General features: G+C 54.0%; 1 protein-coding gene across 11 annotated transcripts in view; it reads right to left on the reverse strand.

The window, feature by feature from the left end:
• The window catches only part of Pla2g6 (phospholipase A2 group VI), a 49,390-nt gene that overhangs the window by 23,920 nt on the left and 1,960 nt on the right, over positions 1-23,510 (reverse strand). For 2 of the 11 annotated variants that reach the window (XM_046429419.2, XM_046429424.2), the window contains exons 2-3: positions 16,094-16,139; positions 15,757-16,010 (exon numbers count right to left, since the gene is read on the reverse strand). In XM_046429419.2, coding sequence (XP_046285375.1) covers positions 15,757-15,965 — 209 coding nt within the window. In that variant the 5' untranslated portion in view covers positions 15,966-16,010; positions 16,094-16,139. Of the gene's footprint in view, positions 1-15,756; positions 16,140-20,040; positions 20,228-20,272; positions 20,478-23,510 lie in introns of those variants that run through there. The other 9 variants (XM_058574310.1, XM_058574309.1, XM_046429414.2 and 6 more) reach the window with 7 other exon arrangements.

Consider the following 23,510-nt stretch of genomic DNA (forward strand, 5'->3'; position numbering starts at 1 on the left):
AAGCCATGATAACCCATGTCAGTGATGGCCACTTGAAATTATTTTTTTTTTCTTTTTTGGTTCCAGGGATCGAACCCAGGGTAACCACCGAATCATATCCCCAGCCCTTTTAAGTTTATTTTTTACTTAGAGACAGGGTCTCCCTGACTTGCTTTGGACCTTGCTAAATTACTGAGGCTGGCTTTGAATTTGTGATCCTCCTGCTTCAGCCTCCCAAGCCAACGGGGTTACACCACCGAGCCCAGCAGCTACTTGAAATTGTGATCAGGGTTTCAACATACCAGAAGGTTCTGCCTCACCCACACAAGCCCAGCAGCCAGCTGGTCTAGAGGAGGCAGGGCCCAGTGTGGGCTCAACAGAGGGCAGGCCCTACACAGCGGGATCACTTACAGCCACCTCCTGAGCCTGTGGCCTGTGCCAGACCCCGTTCTAAAGGGAGAGGAATGAAGAGACCGTGGGTGACGCCCTGCCCTCCCAGAGCCTGTGTTCTTAGAGATCAGCAAGAAGAGGAAGATTTTAAAAGCCACAATGAAGACAGAACTGGGCGGACTGTCGGGAAATAATTGCTACGGGAACAACAACCGGCACAAAGTGGGAAGGACAAGGAGGCCCCCCAACACGCCCCCCCACACACACACACACACCGCCCCTCGGCTAGTGGGTTCCATCTCACCACTCACCAACCCAACCACGGGGAGCGCAGCTGCTGGGCAGACGGAGCAGCCAGGAATCGGTCACTGGGTCCGGCACCAGGGCTGTGGAGTGGCCCCGACAGGAGCCTTCAGTGCAGTGGTGGGACCACAGCCTGTCGGGAGTGGGCTTGAGGAATGGGGAAGTAAGGAATTGTGGGTGGCAGGTGCAGATGACGTTCCCAGGAGGCTGCTGCCAAGGAGCACACGCAGAAGAGGAGCGATGGGTAAGGGCACAGGCCTTTGAGTGACCAAGGGGACGGCAGGAAGGACCGCCCAGTCCACCATGGCAGATGATGAAGGAGACACAGACGCCCACGGCGCCCAGCCCAGGGGCAGGACAGGAGATCACAAGATGCTCGCTGCCTCTTAAGACCGTGATGAGCTACCCGACTGGGAAGGGGTGGCAGAGGCCAGCCCTGCCTGAGTCCGGAGTCAAGGGATGGATGCTGTTTGAGAGGACAGAAGATAAACCGCATGCTGACAGCCTCCTGGGACTCAGGCCAGGGGTCTGCCGGGGCACAGCCCGGGGCGCACCTCTCACTTTGGGTGGGATCCAGAAGGATCACAGTCCAGGAAGGAGGCTGAGGCACACAGGGCCAGGTCCTCCCAGGAACACAGCATGGCCTCAGACCACTCGGTTCCAGAAACTGGAGTGAGACTGACCGACTGAAACTGTCCCCGGGTACCCAGGAGAAGCCAAATAACTCTGCTCCCAGTGGAGAATCATCAACTAGGCTTCAGTTGACTCCCACCAGTTCATTTGCAAATACAATGTTCAGCACATCCTCAAACTCACAGGACAGGTGGGCTCAGACAGGAAAGAAGGCAACAGGGACAGGTCTGTAAGGGGGCTGTAAATACTGAAGTTCTCTGATGAAGACTTTAAAATAATTATGGTAACACTCAAGAAGATAGGAAATTGAGAATTTTTACAAAGAACTTGAAACTTTGAAGAAAGAATCAAATAGAATCCTAAAATACAATTGCCAAATCAGGAGCTCAGCAGACAGGCATATTAGCAGAACAGCCAGTGACGAGACAGAACTAGCGAATGGTGTGGGGGCAACACGAATGACCACGCCCTCCAGTCCTGATGCCCCAGCCTCTGGCCAGCCACTGCATTCGTGGTGGCCTGGTCACAGACAGCTCAGATGGCAAGGAGGTCTTCTTTGGGGGGCGTGCCCCTAGGGCTGAGTTACACTCACCTGTTCCCTTGAGTCCTGCCCCTTCTGCCCTTTTGTGGACAGAACTTTCTAAGAACAAGAGTCTCCCCCAGAAAAAGCCCCCTTTGGACCGTGCTCCCTCTCTCTCTCTCGTCAGCCTCTTGTCACCTTCTCTTGCTCTCCCTTTTTGGGAGCCAGAGGCCGAGGGCCGGGCAAGTGGCCCTGAAGCTCATGTAAAGGTAAATTGTGTCTGTGTTTTATTTTGTGTCCCTGTAAATTCACACGAGTGATCTTAGTTCAGCTGCCTGCGCTGGTCGGGGGCAGCAGGTGGCGCGGGGACCAGGGACGCTGGGTGGGTTTCCAGGTAGCCCTGGGGGAGCGCGCTTCAGAAATGCTGTGACGCGCGATGTGGGTTGGGAAGAAGCAGCCGACTAGAGCCAGGGACGTCAAAGAACTCGACGGGCAGAAAAAGGTTTACCCGATGACCCTGGACACTCTAATTAAGTGGAGAGGGACACGGTCGGGGCCCAGCTGGCTCAGTTCCTGAAAACAGAGAGTGACGTTCTGTGAGGAAGAGTCACCAGATCTTCGTGCTTGGGAGTGGCTCAGTGGAAAGTGTCTAGGGCACCTCTCGGTCGAGCTGACTCCGGGTACAGGGAGAATGGTCCAGTCTGGACTGCCCTGGGGTGTCTGGGGACGGAGGGAGGGCTCCGGTGCCCGGGACACCTGGGGAAGGGGCAGGGCTCCAGAAAGCAACGAGAAGTCTGGGGCAGGAGAAGCCCAGGCGGCCCGGGCGGTTTGGCCTTTGCTTGGGGTCAATTCTCGCCCATCCAAGCAGATGGCAGATGGCAGCCTCGGGGAGGCCCGAGACCAGACCTTCAGTCGCCGCTGGACCAGACAGAGCAGTGACTTCGAAGGTGCCAACCGGAGGCGGGGGGAGGGGCGCGGCTAGCAGGAAAGCAGCCCGGTGGGCTCCGTGAGGCAGTTCAAGATGAAGGGGAGGAAAATGGATGGGAGACACTGACGAAGCTGAGCCACAGTCCGAGGACCCCAGCCAGAGGGTGAGGACGACCCAGAGGAGGCCCGGGGTCCATTACGTCTGGCTGGCCCCGCGCCCGCCATCCGGGTCCGGCCACTCTCCTCTGGAGAACGAGGTCCCATAACCACTCTGGGCTAGAGGTAGCCTCGCTTGCGCCCCTCCAATGTGGCCTTAGGACAGCGCTGGCAATGGGGAGAAAGATCAGGGAAGTAAGCAGAATACAACATGGAGAGGAAACGGGAACCTGCGGGACGGCAGGCGAGACGTCAAGCACACAATGAGCAGCTCCCCCTTCAACATGGGTGAGTCCAAATCAGAACAGAAAATGCAGCAGACAGGCCTCACTTGAACAACGGACGCCTATGCTTTCCAAAACTGTTTTTTAAAATTATTCCACTGATTCACTGTATCCTATAAGCCCTTCTCCCTACAAAAAGCAAACAAAAGCACGAAAACTTAGCATCTTGTAGAGGTTTTAAAGCATGGCCCCAAAGTCTTGACACTCCTCTTGCTGAGCAGTGGGAAGCTGTATCTTTTTACCCTTTATTCCTGCTCTGTAACTGCTTTACCAAGAGAATGTGGCAGTCATGATGCTGTCCCAGTTTCCAGACTGAGGTCATAAGAGACTGGAGGCTTCTACTTCTCTTGGGCCCCCGCCATCATACCAGGGGAAGCCCAAGCAAGGTGTAGAGAGGACCCTTGGCCCCAGGTGAACTCCCACCAACTTACTAGCCAGGAGAGACATCTTCAAGGCCGATCCTGCAATCAAGCCACCCCAGCTGACGGCACACAGACTAGAATTAAGCACTTCCCACTGAGCTCTGCTCAAACTGCAGAGCTTGAGGCAAAATAAATAATCATGGTGTTAAGCCACCACGTTTTGAGGTAGTCTGTGAAATAACAACAACTGATAATAACACACAGTTTGACATGAGAGCAATAATGATACCTTGCCTAACACAGCAGCTGAAAGAAAACAAAATGTAAGGAGAAAATAAGGGAAATAGTGAGGAAAGAGGTTCTTTTCAAAGGGCAACCATCAGAATGACAGCTGGCTTCTTGTACCGGAGGCCAGAGATAACAGAATAACATCCCGTCCCTAAAGAGCTAAGAGAATATATGCCCATCAGAGTCCTGCACTCTGCAAGGAAGCAAGCGAACCCCTTCAGGGTAAACTGGAAGGGCTGGGGTGCAGCTCAGTGGTGGAGCACTTGCTTGGAATATGAGGCCCCGGTTCCACCCCCAGCAAGGCACGCACGCACACACACGCGCACACACACACACACACACACACACACACCCAAAACCCCACAGACCTTGTCATTAGTAGACCTACACTAAAGGAAATATGAAAGATTTTTTTTTAATTAGTTGGACACAACACCTTTATTCATTTATTTTTATGTGGTGCTGAGGATTGAACCCAGAGCCTTGCACATGCTAGGCAAGCGCTTTACCGCTGAGCCACAACCCCAGCCCATGAAAGATTTTTCTTCACGTAGAAGGAACATGATCCCAGGTGGATGATCAAAGGAGCCAGAGAGAATGAAACACCGTGACATGGCAGATGTGTGAGTGAATCTACGTAGAACATTGGTGGCACAATGTCTTGCTGGGTTTAAAATAAAATGCACAATTTAAAAACAACACATGGCATATCAAAAGACCCTTTTGCTTTTCTGGAAGACGCTATCATACCATACAGTTCAGTGAGCTGTAACCTCTAGGGTCCTGTTGAGAACTGTGGAAGGTTCCTGATTTCATGCTACTTGTATATGAACATGTCAGCCTGACACAGTCTCACAGATATTGGGAGAAGACACAAAATTCCTGGGCCAAAGACAAAAGGCTGTTTACTACTCACAGCAATAGCCAAGGTTTCAACATTTGTGCCAATGTCCAGGGATCCCAATTCCCTCAGAGAACATAAAGAGGGCAGATGTCACTTGCTTATGTTGTATCACAAGAGGGAAACCCCAACTCAGAATTGGACTCTTTCATAATTGACAATAAACAACCAGTCTATCCTTTGCTACCGGGGAAGAACTTTTTGTACTAAAAAGAAAGCAAAGCTGCCCTCTGCTCTCGGAAACCCCAGTTCTATCTTCCAAGACTCTCTGCTATACACACAGCCTCGAAAAGACAGCTTGGAACAAAGTCAATGTCTCTGCTACAAAGATGCACAGAAAGCAACATGATGGACTATGGGGAACTGGGGAACCGTTTCCAAGAGTTACAATTTAAAAATAACTACAGAGAGTACTTTCCAAGCCAACAAAGAGGGGAAATAGAATAATAAGAAAACAATCACTAACTGCAAAGGCATCATGCTAAGTGAAAAATGCCAGGCTCAGAAGCCCACGTGCTACAGGATCAAACGCAAAACCACAGTGACAGAAAGCAGGTCCTGGGGCGAGTGCAGGGGATCTATTTATGGCAAAGGAGCATAGAGGAAATCTGGGGACTCACAGAAGTATTCCCTATCTTGATTGTGGTGGTGGTTACATGAACATGTGCCTTTATCAAAACCCATCAAATGGTACACTTAAAATTGGTCAATTTTATTTTTGTAAATTGCATCTCAATAGAGTCAACTAAAACAAAAAACACACACAGCAAAAGAAAACAAGAGCCAGCACAGAGGCTGAGGCAGGAGGATCACAAGTTCAAAGCCAGCCTCAGCAACCTAGCAAGGCCCCAAGCAACTCAGCAAGACCCTGCCTCTAAATAAAATATTAAAAAGGCAGGGGATATGGCTCAGGGGCTAAGCATCCCTGGGTTTAATCCCAGGTACCAAAAAAAGAAAAAGAAAAAGAAAAAAAGAAGGAAACAAAATAGGTAGAACAGAAAAGAAAGCAAAGAGTAAGATGGTAGATTGCAACCCCAATATGTCAGGATTACATTAAGTAGAAATAAACTAAATACACCAAATAGAGAGTAAGGAGTAACAGGCAGCACACCTTTGGCAAGACTAGAAGTATAAGGAAATCTATAAACACAAACCAGGGGAAAGCCAGGGACCACCATGACGTCAGGCCCAGAGTGCTCCCCGTCACAGAGCAGTCACACTTCCCCAGGAAAGCACGACGATGGTAAATCAATGTGTACCTAATAAGAAAACTCCCAAATAAAGCCAAAGGAGAGAGAATGAAGAGAATAGCCAAATCCACCACCTCAGCGAGATACTTACCCATCCTCTGTTACTCACAATCAAAACAAGTAGACAAAAGCAAACAGCAACCCTCTGGATGTAGAAGAGTTAGTGAGCTTGACCTAACGGGCTTGCCGTCTTTGTCCCCGTGGACTGCTCTGACCAAACAGAGACTGAATTGGTTAAAACAACAAAAATTATTACTCGCACGTTCGGAGGCAGGAAGTCCAAGACAAGGTGCCTGTGGACAGGGTGTCTAACGTGGGCCTGCTCCTCAGAGTGGCACCTCCTGTGTGTCCCTATTGTGGAAGCAGCTCCTTCAGGCCTCTTCGATAACGGCACTGATTCCATTCATGAGCCTCACCACCTCCCAAAGGCCCCTCCCTAAACACAATCACACCAGGGACCCAGGGTTAACACACGAGTGGGGCATGAACTCTTGGACTACAGAACATAAAACAGCTTTCCCACCAATCACAGGAGGCACATTCTTTTCAATCACACACAAATAAGCATTATCAGTGCTGGGCTTATGAGGGCCAGAAAGCAAATCTGAACACATTTCAAAGACTTGAAAATATTTAGACCATGTTCTCTGGTCACAATGCAATTAAGCTAGAAATCAACAGAAAAAGATAACTACAAACCGTGCCATGTTTAAATATTAAGAAGACACACGTAAGTTATCTAAGTTTCAAAGAATAGGTCACAGTGAAGTTTAGGGAATATCTTATTCAATGATTATGCAAACATTATCTATCAAACTTGAGGAATGAACTTGTGCTCCTGGCCATGACCCAGTAGCTGGTATCAGACCAGCCTCGGCTTAGCAAGTGCGAAGGCAGGAGGGAATGCATACAGCTGTCTGAAGACCAAAGAGAAACCGAGGCAGGCAGGATGCATAGGGCCAAGACTTAAAAGAAAGAAGCCCACAGAGATAAGCGCCTCGTGTTTACGTTCTCACTCCAGCCCCCTGGGACCTGTGGGAGAGTCACAAACACCAAGTCTAAGCTGCGGCCTGCTGCTCCTGGCACTCTCCCCAGGACGGGCAACGCTGTGCTCGGAGTTCCCGGTGGCCAGAACTTGAGGGAATCAGAGAATGAGCCCTAAATTCTGCACACGATGTTCCCTGCTAAACCAGAGCACGGTTTAGAAACCAGAAACAGCAACAAGGAGGAGAGAGTGGAGAAGAAGCTCTGGCAGCTGTTTAGTAGTGGGGAAACAGGAGAGTTCAGGCCACCAAGGGAGAAGGCAAACAGACCCTGGAAAAACACTGTCAGCCGAGAGTCTTCAGAGCCGCTGTCCTCCAGAGTAAAGGTCACGACTTAGGAGTGGGAATCCAAAAGACAGGCCGGCCTCGACAAACCCGAACCTTAATGTAACTCAGTGAAATCCTCTGAAGGAAGATACCACCATCCCCGGCCACCATCATTCCACAGACCACATGCAGCATGAAGAAGAAAATTACCAGGCATGCTCACTCACTCACTCACTCACTCACTCACTCACAGAAATGAGTGACCAGAGACCGACAAGGGAAAAAGAACCAGGAGGAGAAGCCAGTGCAGTGGCACACGCCTGTGATCCCAGAGACTGGGGAGGCTGAGGCAGGAGGATCGCGAGTTCAAAGCCAGTGTCAGCAAAAGCAAGGTGCTAAGCAACTCAGTGAGACCCTGTCTCTAAGTAAAACACAAAAAAATAGGGCTGGGGGTGTGGCTCAGTGGTCAAGTTCTCCTGAGTTCAATCCCCGATACCAAATGGAAGAAAAAAAAAAAGGACATATAGAAAATAGTATAAAGATTTAATATATGCGCAATTAGAATCCCAAAAGGAGAGGAGAGAAGCAATAAAAATATTGACTGATCATATTCCAAAACTGGAAAGACGCCAAGATACAGGCTAAGAAGCTCCATAAACTGGGTACAGCGGCACATGCCTCTAATCCCAGAGGTTCAGGAGGCTGAGACAGGAGGCTCACAGTTTGAGGCCAGCCCCAGCAACTTAGTGAGACCCTATCTCTAAAACAAAAAGGGCTGGGATATAACTCAGTGACAGAGCATCTCTGGGCTTAATCCCCCGTACCATAAAACAAACAAAGGAAATAAAATCAAATGAGTGTTACGTGCTGAAGCGGAAGCTGACGCGGCCTATGTCCCAAACAGAATACTGCTGCGTGTGTGCCTAACAGATGCACACATCCTTCATGCACCCAAACAACCTAAATCTCTAACAGCAGAATGAGTAAATAAAACTGTGATATACAATTACGTGCCACTTGACGACCGAGCTGTGTCTGAGAAATGCAACTGGCAAACATCACAGTAGACTTATAGAGACCAGGATGACTATGCTGTCACTAGGTACTGACCTCACGGGACACCACTGTGCACCACTGTATGGTGGAATCCTACCACCATGGACGTGACTCACGTGGCCTCATACAACTCACACACATCTCCCCTACAAAGCGTGGAGCAAAGAGGCCAAACAAAGAGCTGTTAACATCCCAGTCCGGCTATGGTAACCTTTCTTTGGAGGCAGGGAAGGGGCACTTCAGGGCTGCGACAATGTTCTGTTTCTTGACATGAGTGGTGGCCACAGAGGTATCTAATAGATCACTGAGCCATAGATACTTTTCCATATTGTGTTATTTTTTTTCTTGTGTGTGTGAGGTGCTGGGGATGGAACCCAGGGCCTTGTGTGTGCCTCGCAAGCGCTCAAACACGGAGCCACAAAAAATTTAGAGAGGCAGAGGGAGGAGAAGACTAGACAGTTAAACCTAGGCAGGGCCTGGCGGGAAAGTGGCATCAAGGAAGACCTTTAAAGAAAAGGAGCACATTTGCATAGTAAAGGGCAAGGCCTTCGCTGGAGGCTGCCAGACCCCACAGACCAGGAACTTAAACCACAGTTCTGGAGGCTGGGAGTCTACGGTGCCACTGACGGGTCCTGCTGAGGGCCCTCTTTCTAAGTGCAGAATGCGGCCTTCTTGCTGTGTCCTCACGTGGCAGAGACAGCGCATCTCTCTTGTGTCTCTTCTTATGAGGACACTGATGGCATTCATGGGGGCTCCACCCTCATGACCTGATCACCTCCCAAGGCCCCCTCCAAATGCCATCAGGCTGGGGATTGGGGCAGCCACATATGAGTTCTGTGGGACACAGACATTCAGTCCCTGGCAGGAAATACCTAACAGTGAAGGGAGAGGGCTGCGTGGGAACTGAGGAGATGACGTCATGAAGTGGCTGGGGGACCGTGGCCGGAGTGGATGGACGGAGCACCTCTGGGCCACAGGGAGGCGGGACACAGGTACAGAGGCAGCTCAGGGTCCTCCTCATATGGGAGAGAGTGAGGTCACCAAGGCCATCCGCTCACATTGTGGGGTGCAGGATGGAAGGAAGGGAGAGGAAAAGGCAGGGCTTGGGGAGCGGGACGGGGTGAAGAGAAACGCACAGAGGCTTCGAACCTGGCAGGGCACATGCGCTCACCCCAGTGAGGTCAGGTGGCAGGACGGCGCAGGACGTCTCCCGGGCTGGGGAGAACCGCAGTCGGCAGCGCCCAGAGAGCAGAGAGTGGGAGGAAGGTCCGTGGGGCGTGAGCAGGGCAAGGGTGGGAACACGAGAGGATGGGGCAGTGGGGAAAGGTCACCTATGGTCCCAGGGGAGGGAAGATGCAGCAGAAGACGACACGGAATGAGCTGGGCAGCCAGGAGGCAGAGCCAGAAACAGCATTTGTAGAAGAGCGGCTGTTACTGGTCATCACAAGGCCGGAGGAGACCATGCGGACAGGGAGGGGACAGGAGCCAGAGGCGACACCCCGTCAGAGCTCACGTCTTTGAGGATGCGAGTGCACCCCAGGGTCAGGGACACCTGCCACAGGATGGAGAGCGGGTGGCATCACAGGAGGACATGAGGGTCAAGGAGAGGTGGGCAGGGTCCTGCCCCACCCATGGGAGAGATGGGGAGACAGCAAACACTCCAAGGGGCTGAGGGGAGCCAGTGGTCAGCCCGAGGAGGTAGAAAGACAAGGAGGGGGAGGCTGGAGCTCCAGAGCCTGCGTCCCCTTCCTCCCCTGGAATGGGCCCCCGGATGAAAGCCACCCAGGCCTGTTCCGAGGAGTCGCCCTGGGACAGGGGTCTGTGGATGAGTCTCAGGTGTCTGCAAACCTCTTGAGCTTGCAGGTATTGTTGGTAGATGTGCATCTGGGGGCAGAGAGGGTCCCTTGGGACTCAAGGGCGTCTCAGGCCAGAGCTGAACCAGAGCCATCAGGCCAGCACCGCCTTTCTTCCCTGAGGGCCTCCTGGTGCCCTGTCCTTCTGTCCCTCTGAGTCTTAACCCATGATGGGCCATCCCTGCTGGGCCTTCTGCTCACGCTACCTGCTGCGGTCTCCAGCCCTCGCAGGCCCTCCCCAGCCGCCCCAGTGCAGCCTGCTCCCGCCCTCCTGCCAGAGGCTTTTGGCCCGGTGCTCAGCAAACATTCCCATGCACCTGGTGCACACCGGCCCCACAGGGCATGAGGAGTAGGAGGGACTGGGCTCCCAGGGGAATGGCAGATGGGGGGACACATAGCACCTGAAGGCAAGAGGGTAGCCAGCAAGTAAGGGGACAGAAGAGGGTGGCCACCAAGTAAGGGGACAGCGTGAGGGGACAGAAGAGCAGCGAGGAGGGCTGGGCTTGTGGCTCAGAGGTAAAGGGCTCGCCTCGCACGTGGGAGGCACTGGGTTTGACCAGCACCACGTAAAAATAAAATAAAGGTATTGAGTCCACCTGCAACTAAAAAATAAACATTAAAAAAAAAAAAAAAAGAGCAGTGAAGAGGGGTCGCGCGAAGGACTCGGGAAGAACACTCTTAGCCGCGGAAAAGCAGGCCACAGGGGCTGGCCCGGGAGTGAGGCCTGCTGGGAACGTGAGCGCTTCACACGGTCCCACTGTGACACCCGTCCCACTGGATGCTGGGGCCACGTCCACCTGGCTCCGGCCTGCGTGACCTGCGGGAGGAGACCCGCCATTTTCAGCTCTGCTGCTGCAGGTGGGCTGTGGCCGGACAAGGGGGTGAAGGAGCAGAGTCCAGGGCACATGGCCGGACGCGGGCCACCTGCCAGCATGACGCTTCAACAACCAGTTCTATGGCAACGTCCTGTCCAGAGGGCCCGAAAGTGAGCCCTCTAGGGAGGCCGAGATCACATACCCCACTGGGATCATCCTCCCGGGACTCCTGGGGTGAACGGCCTGCACCTGCCGAGTCCACGAGGGCTGCCGGTCCACCAACCCCAGGTGCTGCAGCAATGATTGATTTCTACAGGAGCAGAAGTACCCGAGCTACCCTACCATGACAAGTGACCTCCAGGAGCTCACGCCTGAAGAGCCAAGGTGGCACCACAGGTCAAGCAGGGCCCAGGTTGGGCCCAGGTGAGCAGAGCTGCCCCCCTCCCGGCCCCCGCTGCACACCCTGCAAACGGGCCCCGGGATAAGAGGCGGCTGCAGAGCTGGAAGGCTGCTGCGGAGGGCTCAGCTACTGGCCCGCTGTGACCCGGGCAAGGTGCTCAGGCTGCTTCCACGTCTGTAAGAGGGTCAGTAGTAAGAGCCTCCCAGGGCCATGTGACCACAAAATGAGCAAACACTTAGACCGCAGCAAGCTCACAGCGGCCACAACAAACCAGGTATTTGGTGATGGTGTCACCATCTCTCCCCGCAAGAAGGGGCAATGTGGGACTCACAGGCCTTAGGGAGTGTGACCTGAGGAGTGAGACTCAGGTCCCGACTCCATCCCCATCCCAGGGCGGCTCCTGACAGCTAAAAGCAGCAACAGCAGGACAGGACACCTCCACATGAGGCCAACACAGACCTCCACGTGACTTCAACACTGAAGATACTTTGGGGAGGGCCCAAAGCCCTCCAGAGAAATTGAGGAGACATCTAGGAGGCAGAACCCCACTCCTTGGAAGGACAGCGGGTAGAGCAGGCCTTCCCTGCAAACTGCAAGGTGTTCAGGGGGTCAGGAGGGTACCAGTGACACGTCCCCCAGCATGTCCCCAAGGGTTCATATGCTTGACACCTCTCTGACGTGGGGGTATTAAGTGGTGCTCGAGTCTTTGGAGTGGCAGGTAATTAGTCAGTCACTGGAGTCACCACCCTTAGAAGGGCTTAATGCTGGCCTTGCAGTTATTCTCCCGAGTGCGTAGTTATAAAAAGAACAAGACAGGCCACTCTGTGGCTTCCTGTCTCACCATGTGATCTCTCCCATGCACTCCTACCATGATGCCACCCGTCATCTCATGACACAACCAAAGGGCCCTCATACAGGTCACGACAGGGCTGCCCAATCTTAGTGCCCAAAACGGTGGCTACATAAGCCTCTGTGTGCACAGTAGCCAGCTGGGTATTCTATTATAGCAACAGAGCCCGGACTGATACACCACTCGACAAGCCCCCCAGGGCTCGGCACAGTGTGTACCCTGACCCTTTCCTCCAAGTCCCCACGGTAGCCCCACTGCCAGGTCACACTCTTGGCCTTGGCATTACCATGTCTGCGATTCTTCATATCCTGAACTTCTGCAGCCCATCTGCAGCCTCCACCCACTGCTTCCTGCTTCTTGGTCCACCCCCTACTCCCTGAATCCAACCGCTGTCCACCCTCTGGAAGAGGGGACAGCACATGGTGTCCTTGGGAAGTACAGTTAGAGGTGAATAAGTACATCACTGTCCCCCATCCACAAATCTGCTGGGTGCTGGGGATACCAGGAACACGAGACAGTCCCCCCAGGGCAGGGACGGTGCCTACACAGTAGAAGCACCTGCTCTAGCCTGAAGGCCATGGGAGGGCAAGCAAAGGGAGGGCACGGTGAGAACTAGGGCAAAGGTCAGCAGCACAAGGTGGCAGAGCTGAGAGCGACCAGCAGAAGCCTGCTCACAGGGCCTCGCAGCCAGGCTGGGCCTCCGATATGCAACCAAACAAGAAGCCACGAGGGTTAAGCAGACGAGGGGCACAACAGACTGCCCTCCCCAAAGATCACTCGGCAGGCTGGCAGGGGACAGAGGGACAGCAAGACCACAGCAACAGTGACAGGCTGGAAGGCTGGGTGCAGCTGGGGTCCGCCTATGCCATGACGGTGGCCCGGAGGAGCTGGCAGCAAAGTGGAAGCCGGGCTTTAGGTTTGCACGCGGCTGTCTGGGCCCAGGCTACACCTCTCGGCCTCCCAGCAGTGAGCTGTGCCGGACACTCAGTTCAAACAGAAGGTATGTGTGCAACTTCCAAGAACTGTCCCTAAAGAGAGACTGGCCAGGCACGGAGGCGCACACCTGTAATCCCAGCTACTTGGAAGGCTGAGGCAGGAGGATCGCAAGTTTTGAGATCTGCCTGGGCATCTTATTTTGAGATCTCATTTCAAATAAAAAATAAAAAGGACTGGAGTGTAGCTCAGTGGTAAAGACCCCTGGGTTCAATTCCCAGTACAAATAAAGAATTAGATAAAAAAAGAGAGAATATCCTTCTGCCTTTCTGCTGGCTGGAAAAGTAGACGTGACGGGTGGATCTGGTACAGCCAGATGGGACCATAGGTGACAGAGAATAAACGGAGGCCTCACTTAGTCGAAAGAGGACAGGAGCCCACCGCTTGTCCGGCATGGATGCCACTTGGAGGAGACCACAGCTCTACCCTGGTTGGCCCCCATCACGCTGGGCTTCCTGTCACTCATCAGAACCCAGGTGTAACTGCCAGCGGAGCAGGAGCACATCAATCCCACCCAGGAACAGCCTGTCCGAGCCCAGTAATGACCTGGATCTGGGGTGAAGGAGCCCCGAGAACCAAGGGCCAAGCAGGGTTTCTGGATCACACAACCACAGAACAGGGTGGGGCTGCCATTGGCTGAGATGGAGCGACTCCAGAGCCAAGCGAGGCACGCCTGGAGGTAAGAGGGGAGACTGAGCACTCAGCTTGAAACTGGCCGATGCTCCTTAGTCCATCTAAAACATGAAGTGACACGGAGGCACGGAGAGAGGACTGGCTTAGGAAAGGAAGACACAGACTCTGCCTCCTCACTGCGGCCTGCGCCACCCCGGGTGCGTCACTTCCCACCAGCCTCAGTTTCCCCACCCATACGAGGGGATGCCGCCTTCCTGGCCTACCTCAGTAGGTAACAAGGGAACCCATTCTGGAAACTATCAAGGAGACCTGATGAAGAGCAGGGGTCTGGGGGTGGCTCAGTGGGAGAGCACATGCCTAGAAGCGGGGGCCCTGGGTTCCATCCCCAGCACTGAAAGAAGAAACAAAAAAAGAAGAAGTACACACGATTTATCAGTGTGGCCAATACGCTGCCGATGAGGGCTTTGATCCCCCTGGGAAGGAGGAGTGCTGAGGACAGAGCTCAGGGTCACCGGGGCAAGTCTGCACTCCTGGGGAAGAGTCCTCACAACCCAAAGAACTTGCACATGGAGACGGTGGGGTCCCCAGGGCAGGTCCCAGTGGTCCCCTGCGGAGCGGACGCGCTGCCCTGCTCTCCTGTGTCTTCCCAGCACCCACAGCTGCAGGGGCAAGCTGCACTGTCCTTGGCCTTGATCACGGCCAGCAAGAAGGTGCCACCCCAGCCGTGTGCACTCGGCATCTGGACGGCACTGCTGCCAGCATCTGGAACAGCACCTACTGTGGAGACCTCCACCCCAGCTTCCCTGTGGAGCCAGGTCTGAATTTTCACCTGACTGGGCAGAGCCATGATACTGGCCTTGTTCTCCCGGCAGCTGGCCCCTGGCCCCTGGCCCCCAGCTGGCCACTCTCTGAGGCTCCTGATGCCTCGCCTCCTCAACCAGAATGGACCCAGATGTCCCTGGGCCTCACTTCTCACCAGAGCCTGGGAGTCAGACAAGGGCCCTGCCTGCGGCTCGGCCCCGTGCACCTCCCAGGTCTAGAACCGCCTGTGTGCAGGACAAACTCCCCCGGTCCTTCCAGAGCAGCTCGGGGGCTCTAGCCGGCCCACCAGGAAGTAGTCACTTCCTTCCCCCCACTCCCTAGGCTCAACCCGACAGGAAGTGCCTGGCTCCCGAGGGTGTCCTGGTGCCTGTGCCAGGAGGCCCTGCTCTGCACATTCCCTAAAGACACGTTTGTCACCCCCCGTTCCGTGGGGCCTGGCCTCAGCCCAGACTCCGCAGGTACTCAGTGCGTGCCGAAGGGATGGGTGCAGACAGTCAGAGGGACAAACAGGCAGAAAGGAGATATCAGCACGAGCCCACCTCCACAATGGCCCCTGCAGTCAGAGGCCTGGCTCATGCCATCCCTGCAGCTGGTCCCCCAGCTGGCCCCATGACCTCAGCCTTGGGCTGACTTCCTGTCCTGCCCTCCCAGCTGGGGGGTCGTCCCAACATGCCTGAGAAGGGACATCTCTGGACATCCCTTACAGGCTCCTGATCAAATCCTGGCCAGCCCCTACAAGGATGGTCATGCCTATAAAGGCCCAGGGGTAAAGGTCACGCTGATGGACCTCACCTGCCTCTCCCACCCCACCCCTTCCCTTGATCGGCAGGGGTCAGGCCTCCGGACAGGAAATGCCCAGGCTTCCTCCCAGTGCCCAGAGTGTGCAAAGAGGGAAGCCTCCCTCCTCCCCAGATCCAGTATCCCCTTCCCCTCTGCTCCCTCAGCTGGAGACCCAAATAAGTGGCTTCCCCGCATGCAGAGCACCAAGAAAGGAGAGGTGTGGGTGGGTGGCCCTGCCCATCATCACCCACCGGAAGCCACTATGCGAGTTCCTTGGGTTGACCAGGATGCAGTCCCAGGTGCGACTGGGAGCGTTCTGGAAAAGGACCAGCTGCCCTTCTTCCCGAACCCGGTTACTTGAGGCGTAGTCCGCCACTGCCACCTCCTTCACCCGGAATGGGTTAGAGAACAGGTTGGTGACGCTAGTGAGGGTATTGACCAAGCGGCCGAAGAACTGCATCTTCTGTGGGGCAGGTGGGGAGGCCCTGCCGCCTGCCTCCTCAGTCTGGAAGAGAACAGGGTCTCCAGTCAGCTGGGCTCCGTCTCCCATGCCCACCTCACCAACGCAGCTGGATCCTGCACAGGCACCTGTGGCCCCCACCAGGCTGTCCCTTGAGTCTGGGCCTGCAGGGACCTGAAAAGGAGGGGGGAGAGAGAAAAAAACAGCACTGAGCAGGAAGTCAGAGGTCTAACAGGAAGCCCTGCAGCCCCCAGGGCCCAGCTGGAGACCCAGATGCACAGAGACCTTAACCTCCCGCTCCCTGACCCAGTGTCCCTGACAGACTCGATTTCCTCATCGGTGGTCAAATGGGACAGCAGGCGGGAGCACATGCTGTCGGCAGGAAGGCCCTGAGCGAGCAAGGGCTTCTCACTCCACAAATTATAGAAATAATTTTTTGGCAAAGAGCTCAGCATTTCAATTCCAGAAGCAAACTCAGATCCCTTCCCCAATAGACACCACAGGGAATCAGGCCTCACCACTCTGCCTTGGGGGAAGGGGCCATGGGCATGCGAGCGTCCATCGCATTCCTTTGCTTCCTACTGGCACTGGCTTCCCAAAGAGCTCTGGGGAAGGGGGCCAGAAATGAGCCCCTTGTTCGAGTTTTCAATTTCCACAGTTTCAGTGACTGTAGTCCAAACATATCATGTGGAAAATTCCAGAATTAAATTATTTCTAAGTTATAACTTGCATGCTGTTGTCCGTAGCAAGATGAAATTTCATGCCATCCAGCTAGGTCCCAACCAGAGGGTAAATTCATTGCTTTGTCCAGCATATACATTACCCACCCAGTAAGTCACTTAGTAGCCATCTCAGTTGCCAGATCAGTGGCCACTGTACTGCACTGCTTGTGTTCAAGTGATCCTGTATTGCTTAATGATGGCCTTAAGGTACATGAGTAGTAATACTGGAAATTTGGAAATGCCAAAGAGAAGCCCTGAAATGCTGGATATATTGTTTTTAGTATTATCCTTGGTTTCAGGCATCTACTGGGGTTCTTGGAATGAATCCCCTGTTGAATAAGGGAAGACTACTGTAATTGCATTAGAGATGTTTACCGACCACTTACTGTGCAGTAATTCCTGAGTTAAATACTTTATGTGATTGCTTCATTTATTTATTACAAAACCATACAAGGCAGATACACTAAAAAACACAGTGCAGGTCTAGAACCTGGCTGAGTTCAAGTTCTGGACTTACCACTTAGCTCCATGACCTTAGGTAGGTTACTTAACCTCTGTCTCAGTTTCCTCATCTGTCTCACAGAAACCTTAATAACAGCGCCTAGCAATAGCACACAGCAGATAGTAAATATTCAATGAACACTAGCTACCTTTTTACAGATAAGGAAACTAAGGCTCAGGGCACCCTGAATGCAGGACTCTGAAAACACCGAAGCTTTGCAATGTCTTTCCCTCTAGGATTAGTAGCAGGGTGCAGTGTGGGAAGGCAGCCTCAGTTTTCTCCTTTCAAATGGGGACAAGCCTCACCTCCCTCACAGTGTGAGGACTGAAGGAGAATGTGAGAACACTCAGACCTGCCACGTTTCCTTCTCTCTCCCATACTTGGGGGCTTTAAGGACAGAGAAGCTGGAGAGATTGTGTCCCTCTCCACAGCCAGGGAAGACATAGGAATTGGTCCCAGGAACCCCCCACCCAAAATATAACCAAAATGGGTCCCGGCACGCACGTCGCCATGCCTCGACACCCATGTACAATGGTGAACGTGGCTCCATTCACTCAGGCAGTACCACGTGGCCACTAAAAGCTGTGACTACAAAGTGTGGCCACAGGAGAAACTTGGTGACACGAGTCCACACCGCTGCCTGTGCTGCTCCCATGAGCCACAGGGGACTGGTAGCCTCTGCCGCCCGTGGCCCCCCCCTCAGGCTCTCCAGCCGCACACCCTGTCCACTCCAAACCTCATGCATTTGGGAGAGTAAAGCCCCGAGCACTCCCCGGCCGCCTGCCTGGCTGTGGCCATCTGGACAGGGTCCACCCTCTCCTTTTCTGTGTGGAAAGGCCTGCTGCTGTTCAAGTCCAAGCTCAGCTCTCACACGCTCTTGAATCGCTCTGCGCACGCCTCTCCAGCTGCCAGGTCTCCCCCTTGCTTGATGCTGCCCCTCGTTTTAAAGTCACCTCAGGGCTGGGGGTACAGCTCAGTGACGGCACATGCTCAGCACGTGGGAGGCCCTGGGTCCCATCTCCACCACCACAAAAGTCAAAAAACTCTCCACTCCTCTGCCCCAGTGTGTCCTAAGTGTCCCCGCCAGACGACAAGCTTCAAACCAGTCACCCCCCCACACGACCCAGCCCCTCCCTGTGCTCGGCACTGTCCCCTCCGCATTCTCCCCATTTCCCCCGCAGGACCACCCGACCGAACAGTTACGTCCTCATCCTCATTTCACATGGGATTCAGCCACAGAAAGGTTAAGTGATGTGCCTGAGGTCACACAGCTAGAGGCAGAGGACAGAGGACTGGAGCCCCTGCTGGCTCCAGAGCCCAAGCTCTTCTCACTTCTACGCTCACCCCTAGCTCACCCCTAGCTCACGGCAAGTTTGTCAGATCAGAATTTAACTGAGAAGAAAATAATACCAAGACAGAAAACACCAGAATACCAACACAGAGGACGGCGCTGGGCTTACGGCGGTCTTCTGCTTTCCCGGGTTTTCCCAATGGCATGCGAATGATTATACGTTTCTAAAGAAAGCAGGAGTGGGCCGAGCTCCGGGGGGCCAGTGGGGTCAGGGTGGCTTAGAACAGGGCAGACAGGCGTCCCGGCAGCAGGCCCAGGCACGCGGGGGACCCCCAGGAGGGGAGGGCATCAGGAGCACTGGCAGCCAGGGCCACTGGGGCCAAGGCAGAAGCTGACCAGCGGGCTCCAGCTGCCTCAGAAACGACCCCCAGCCCAGAGGAGGCCCTGCCTCGGTGTCCCAGCCCAGGCCCCAGCGCCAGGGCTGGCGGGGCGCCCCCACAGGCTGACGGCAGTGCGGCCACAAAAAGGATGGCCTGGCTCCCACCCAGCCTCCTGGGGTTGGCGTGAGGATGAAGTGACGCAGTGGAGGGAAGGGTCCAGGACACTGGCCACTGTGCACAGAAGCGGCAGCCATCGCCATCACTAGGTGGAGAAAGGAAATGGAAACCACCGGCCACATCCTGGCACCGTCCTGGCCAGGAGGGCGGCCAGTGGGGGGAAGGCAGGCACGTGCCTCCCCGTTCCTGTCCTCTTCCTCTGTCCCCCACTTAGAGCCCAGGGGAGGGGGGGGAGCGGGTAGCCACCGGGGACCTGGGGCCTGTACTGGAGCCTGACCCTGCACAGCCTCCTCTTCACTTCCTCCCGCTTCTCCAGCCTCCACCCTTCATCTTCCCGGGTGTAAACATCTGCTTTAACCCATAACAACGGTCCCTCCTGCCGCCCACCTGGGCTGGCTCCCTGCGCACCACTGGCCCACCACGATGCGCGACCCGCGACGCGCTCCCGGGACGCGCCCAGCAGAAAAACAAAACCCAGGACCAGTGATGGCAGTGACGGCCACTCCAGGCTCTTCCCAGGGGCCAGTCTGTCTCCCCGGGTTGAGGCCAGATATTAGTGGCCTTTCTCCTGCTCTGCTCACCAGTCCCTTGTCCCAGGCCCAGCGCACCCGCCCGGTTTGTTCAGGGAAAACTAACGGCATCTGCAGAGGCCGAGGCTCTCTGGCTTCCCCCTGAGAGAAGAGGCCAGAGAGGCCTCGAGCGGTCAGTGTCCAAAGAGCAACTAGAGTGGGACATGCCGACTCCCACCCAAAAGGAAACACTGACAAAAGCCAGGCGCAGCGGTGCACACCCGGACTCTGGGGACTCGGGCGCTGAGGCAGGAGGATCACAGGTTTGGGACCAGCCTGGGCACCTCAGCGAGGCCCTGGGTTCAAAATCCCCAGAAGTGCCACAGAATGACATAAAGGGAAGGATCCCTTCTTGTCCTTCAAGGCTCGCTCAGGAGCCCTCCCAGCCTCCCCTCAGCAGCCCAGTCACAGCACACAGCCCAGGGGGCACTTACCAAGGGACAATGACGGTGCACCTGTGGGCTTCTTGATTTGTGCCTCACAGTGGGGGTCTAATGACTGTCACAAGAACGAATGGCTGAAACCTAAAGAACCTGGCAAGCCCACCAGCTGGGCACCCAGGAGGTCCTCGGAGGGGATAATGGAGACCACCCCTCAGCCCACAGCACTGCCGGCTCTTCACTGAGAGGAGCTCAGCCCCCCACCCAGAGAACCCTCCTTCAGCACCTCTGAGCTTTAGGAGGGGCACCCAGTGCCAGGCAGGTCCCTCTCTGAGCCCTGGTCTGGAAAGTTCAGCTTCACAGACGCTGGTCAGGGTGCCTACAGCTGAGCTCATTCCTACTCCAAGCAGGGAAACTCTCCAGGCCCCAGGCTTCCGCAAGAGTGGGACAGCTGCCCAGGAGGTGACAGGAGCCCAGAGGCACCCAGCCAGGAGCAGGCCTCACAAGACAGGCCACGTGGGGGTTCTAGGAGCATACAGAACTGCCTAAGGTGAAAATCAGGCCACCAGAGTCCTGGCCACTTACAGCAGGATGTCCCATGATTGGAACAACTGCTGGTTGGTCCTGGCAGCAGGACAGTGACACCCCCCGAACCACCAACACCTCCTGCCACCCCATCATGACAAAGCCAATGGAGGACACAAGGTCTGATCAGAGCACCAGCTTGCAGTCACCCCCGGGCTTCCTTCCGGCAGCTCTCACACCTGACCACCCACACAGGAGCACGTCCCCACTCACGGGACCCCATCCTCTAACAGGTGGCCACATTTTTATGGAGAGCAAAGGGATCCCACATCTCTTAGTGGACTCTGAGCTCACGAAGAAACCTGGAAGCTGCAGTGTCCACAGGAAAGCAGCCCAGAGACAGGAAGTGGGGGTTCTGCCTGCGGCTGGGTCCTGAACTGCAGGAGGCAAAAGGCCCGTCACAGGGCAGGTGTGCAGTTCACAGGGAAGGCTAGCTGAGGTCAAAGGTCACATCTACCTGCCACCACCCCTGCACCTCCAAGGCTGCACCCACCAAAAGGTCCCTCCAGCCCTTCACCCTAGCTCCAGCTCCAACCTCTTTGCTAAGTGAGTGAGGAAGGGAAAGGGCTCAGTCCTGTCACCTTCCACCCCAGCAGCACTGCCACCTTCATCCACTGAGCGCCAGACACCTCATGAGATGAATCACCATCTTAATCCTCAGGACACCCCAAGAGAAGGCAGGTCTCCCCGTGTCTCACGAGGCACTGAGGCTCAAGCAGACCAGGTAACTGCCGGGATCTGAACCCAATTTGCTGGAATCCAGAGCAGCAGCACTTAGTGCCCAAACCACCTTCAGGAAGAAGCTGGCCGGAAATGCTGGATGAGGCTTGATTTTGCCTCCAGGACTCCCAAAGCCAAGGTCCTCACCTAAAACGCGATCACAGGAGCCAGGTTAAAGTGCCCCTTGAAAAGGGAAAAGGCGCCGGGCACGGTGGCACAGCCTGTAATCCCAGGGGCTGGGGAGGCTGAGGCAGGAGGATCACAAGGTCAAAGCCATCCCCAGCAACTTAGTGAGGGCCTGTATCTAAATAAAAATAAAAAGGGCTGGGTTCAAAAAGCACCGTGGGTTCAATCCCCAGTACCAATAAACAAACAAATAAATAAAAGGGAAAAGGTGTCTCTCTCATTCACTCTGCTTGGCCAGAGCACAGCTAGAGCCAACTGTCCAGAGGACTGCAGGAGACCCGGAGAGAGTGACACAGGAAAAATCTGAGAGCCCCTGAAGCTGGTGCAGGTGGCCCATTTTGTGATTCACTCCACAAATATTTATGAGGACCTGCTATGGCAGACACTGTTCTAACTACTGAGGGAACAATAATGAACAGAGAAGAGAAGATCCCCGCCCTACTGGAACTTATATTTCAAAGAGGCCTGCAAATAATAAAGAAGACAAATAAGAGGTGTGTGTGTGTGTGTGTGTGCGCGCACGCTAATTAGGTGCTGAGGAGAAAAATAAACCTGAGAAATTAGAAAGGAAAGGTTGAGGTGGAGACTGGAATTTTAGATATGGTGTCCAGGGAAGCCCTCACTAAGAACTTGACCTTGGATAAATTCCTGGAAGATGAGAGGACAAAGTCATATGGGAACCAGGTGAAGAGCTTTCTTCTAGGCAGAAGTGCAAAGGGCCTGGGGCTGCAGCATGCCTGGTGAGTTCCAGGAACAGCAAGGAAACAAACGGGAAGAATAGGGACTAGGCCTGTGTAGGGAGTGAAGTCACAGCAGAGCTTGGAGAAAATGAGTGACATTTTAACAGATTACTCTGGCTGGATATGGGGTAGCAAAAAAGAGAGACCCCAAGGATAATCTCACAGCTTTGATCTGGCAACTGAAAGAGTAATGCTGCCAATTCCAAAGGCGGGAAAGAGAATGGGAGGGAAGGTTTTGCTCCAGAATGGGGCGGGGGAGGGGATGAATACAGTTCGACTCTGAATACTTCAACTGTGAAATGCCTAAGTTTGAGATGGCGAGTGAGCATCAAGAACTGTGAGTCTTGGGCTGGGGATGTGGCTCAAGCGGTAGCGCGCTCTCCTGGCATGCGTGCGGCCCGGGTTCGATCCTCAGCACCACATACAAAACAAAGATGTTGTGTCCACCGAAAACTAAAAAATAAATATTAAAAATTCTCTCAAAAAAAAAAAAAAAAAAAAAAAAAAAAAAAAAAAAAAAAAGAACTGTGAGTCTATCATCCAGAGAAATGATCTCCCCAGACTAGGAGAGGAATGTCGGGCTGGGGATGCAGTTCAGAGGCAAAGATTTGCATGCACACACTAGGTTGCATCCTCAGCCCTGCAAAGAAGTAAAAAAATAAAAACTGCAGGGCTATTACAGTACAGATGGTACTTTTGAAGCTATGAGACTGGATGAGATCACTTGAAAATGAGGCGACAAAAAAGAGAAGTGGCACTTAAGATACAGTGAAGCTGGGAACACTCCCTTCACCATGGCCCTCCCCCACCCACTGCCCTGCACACATGCCCAGAGCAGGTGAGCACACATGTGTGCACACGGTTTTAAATTCCCCCTTTATCCATTTTTTGGTGATGTCATTCTGTTGAGTGAAAAGTAAAGTCATTTAATATATAAGTAACCATCCAAGGGAGAGAAAACCTCCCATACACCGAGACAACAGGAGCAACCCGTACACAGCAGGACAGTCTGTGTACACAGGCTCTGGTGCCCCACTGGACAGTACAGGTGCTCCCTGATTTTTGATGGGGTTTTGCTTCAATAAGCCCATCATAACTTGAAAATATCACAAATCAAAAATGCATTTTAGGGGTTGAGGTTGTGAACCAGTGGTAGAGCGCTTGCCTAGTATGTGTGAGGCACTGGACTCGATTCTCATCATCACATATAAATAAAATAAAGGTCCACTGACAATTAAAACAAATATTTTTTAAAAAATGCATTTTTAGGAGCCAGGCATTGTGGCACATGCC

Source organism: Marmota monax, unplaced genomic scaffold, assembly GCF_021218885.2.
Source record: "Marmota monax isolate L192 unplaced genomic scaffold, Marmota_monax_Labrador192_F-V1.1 WCK01_AAM20220418_F8-fsc00051, whole genome shotgun sequence".
Lineage (NCBI taxonomy): Eukaryota > Metazoa > Chordata > Mammalia > Rodentia > Sciuridae > Marmota > Marmota monax.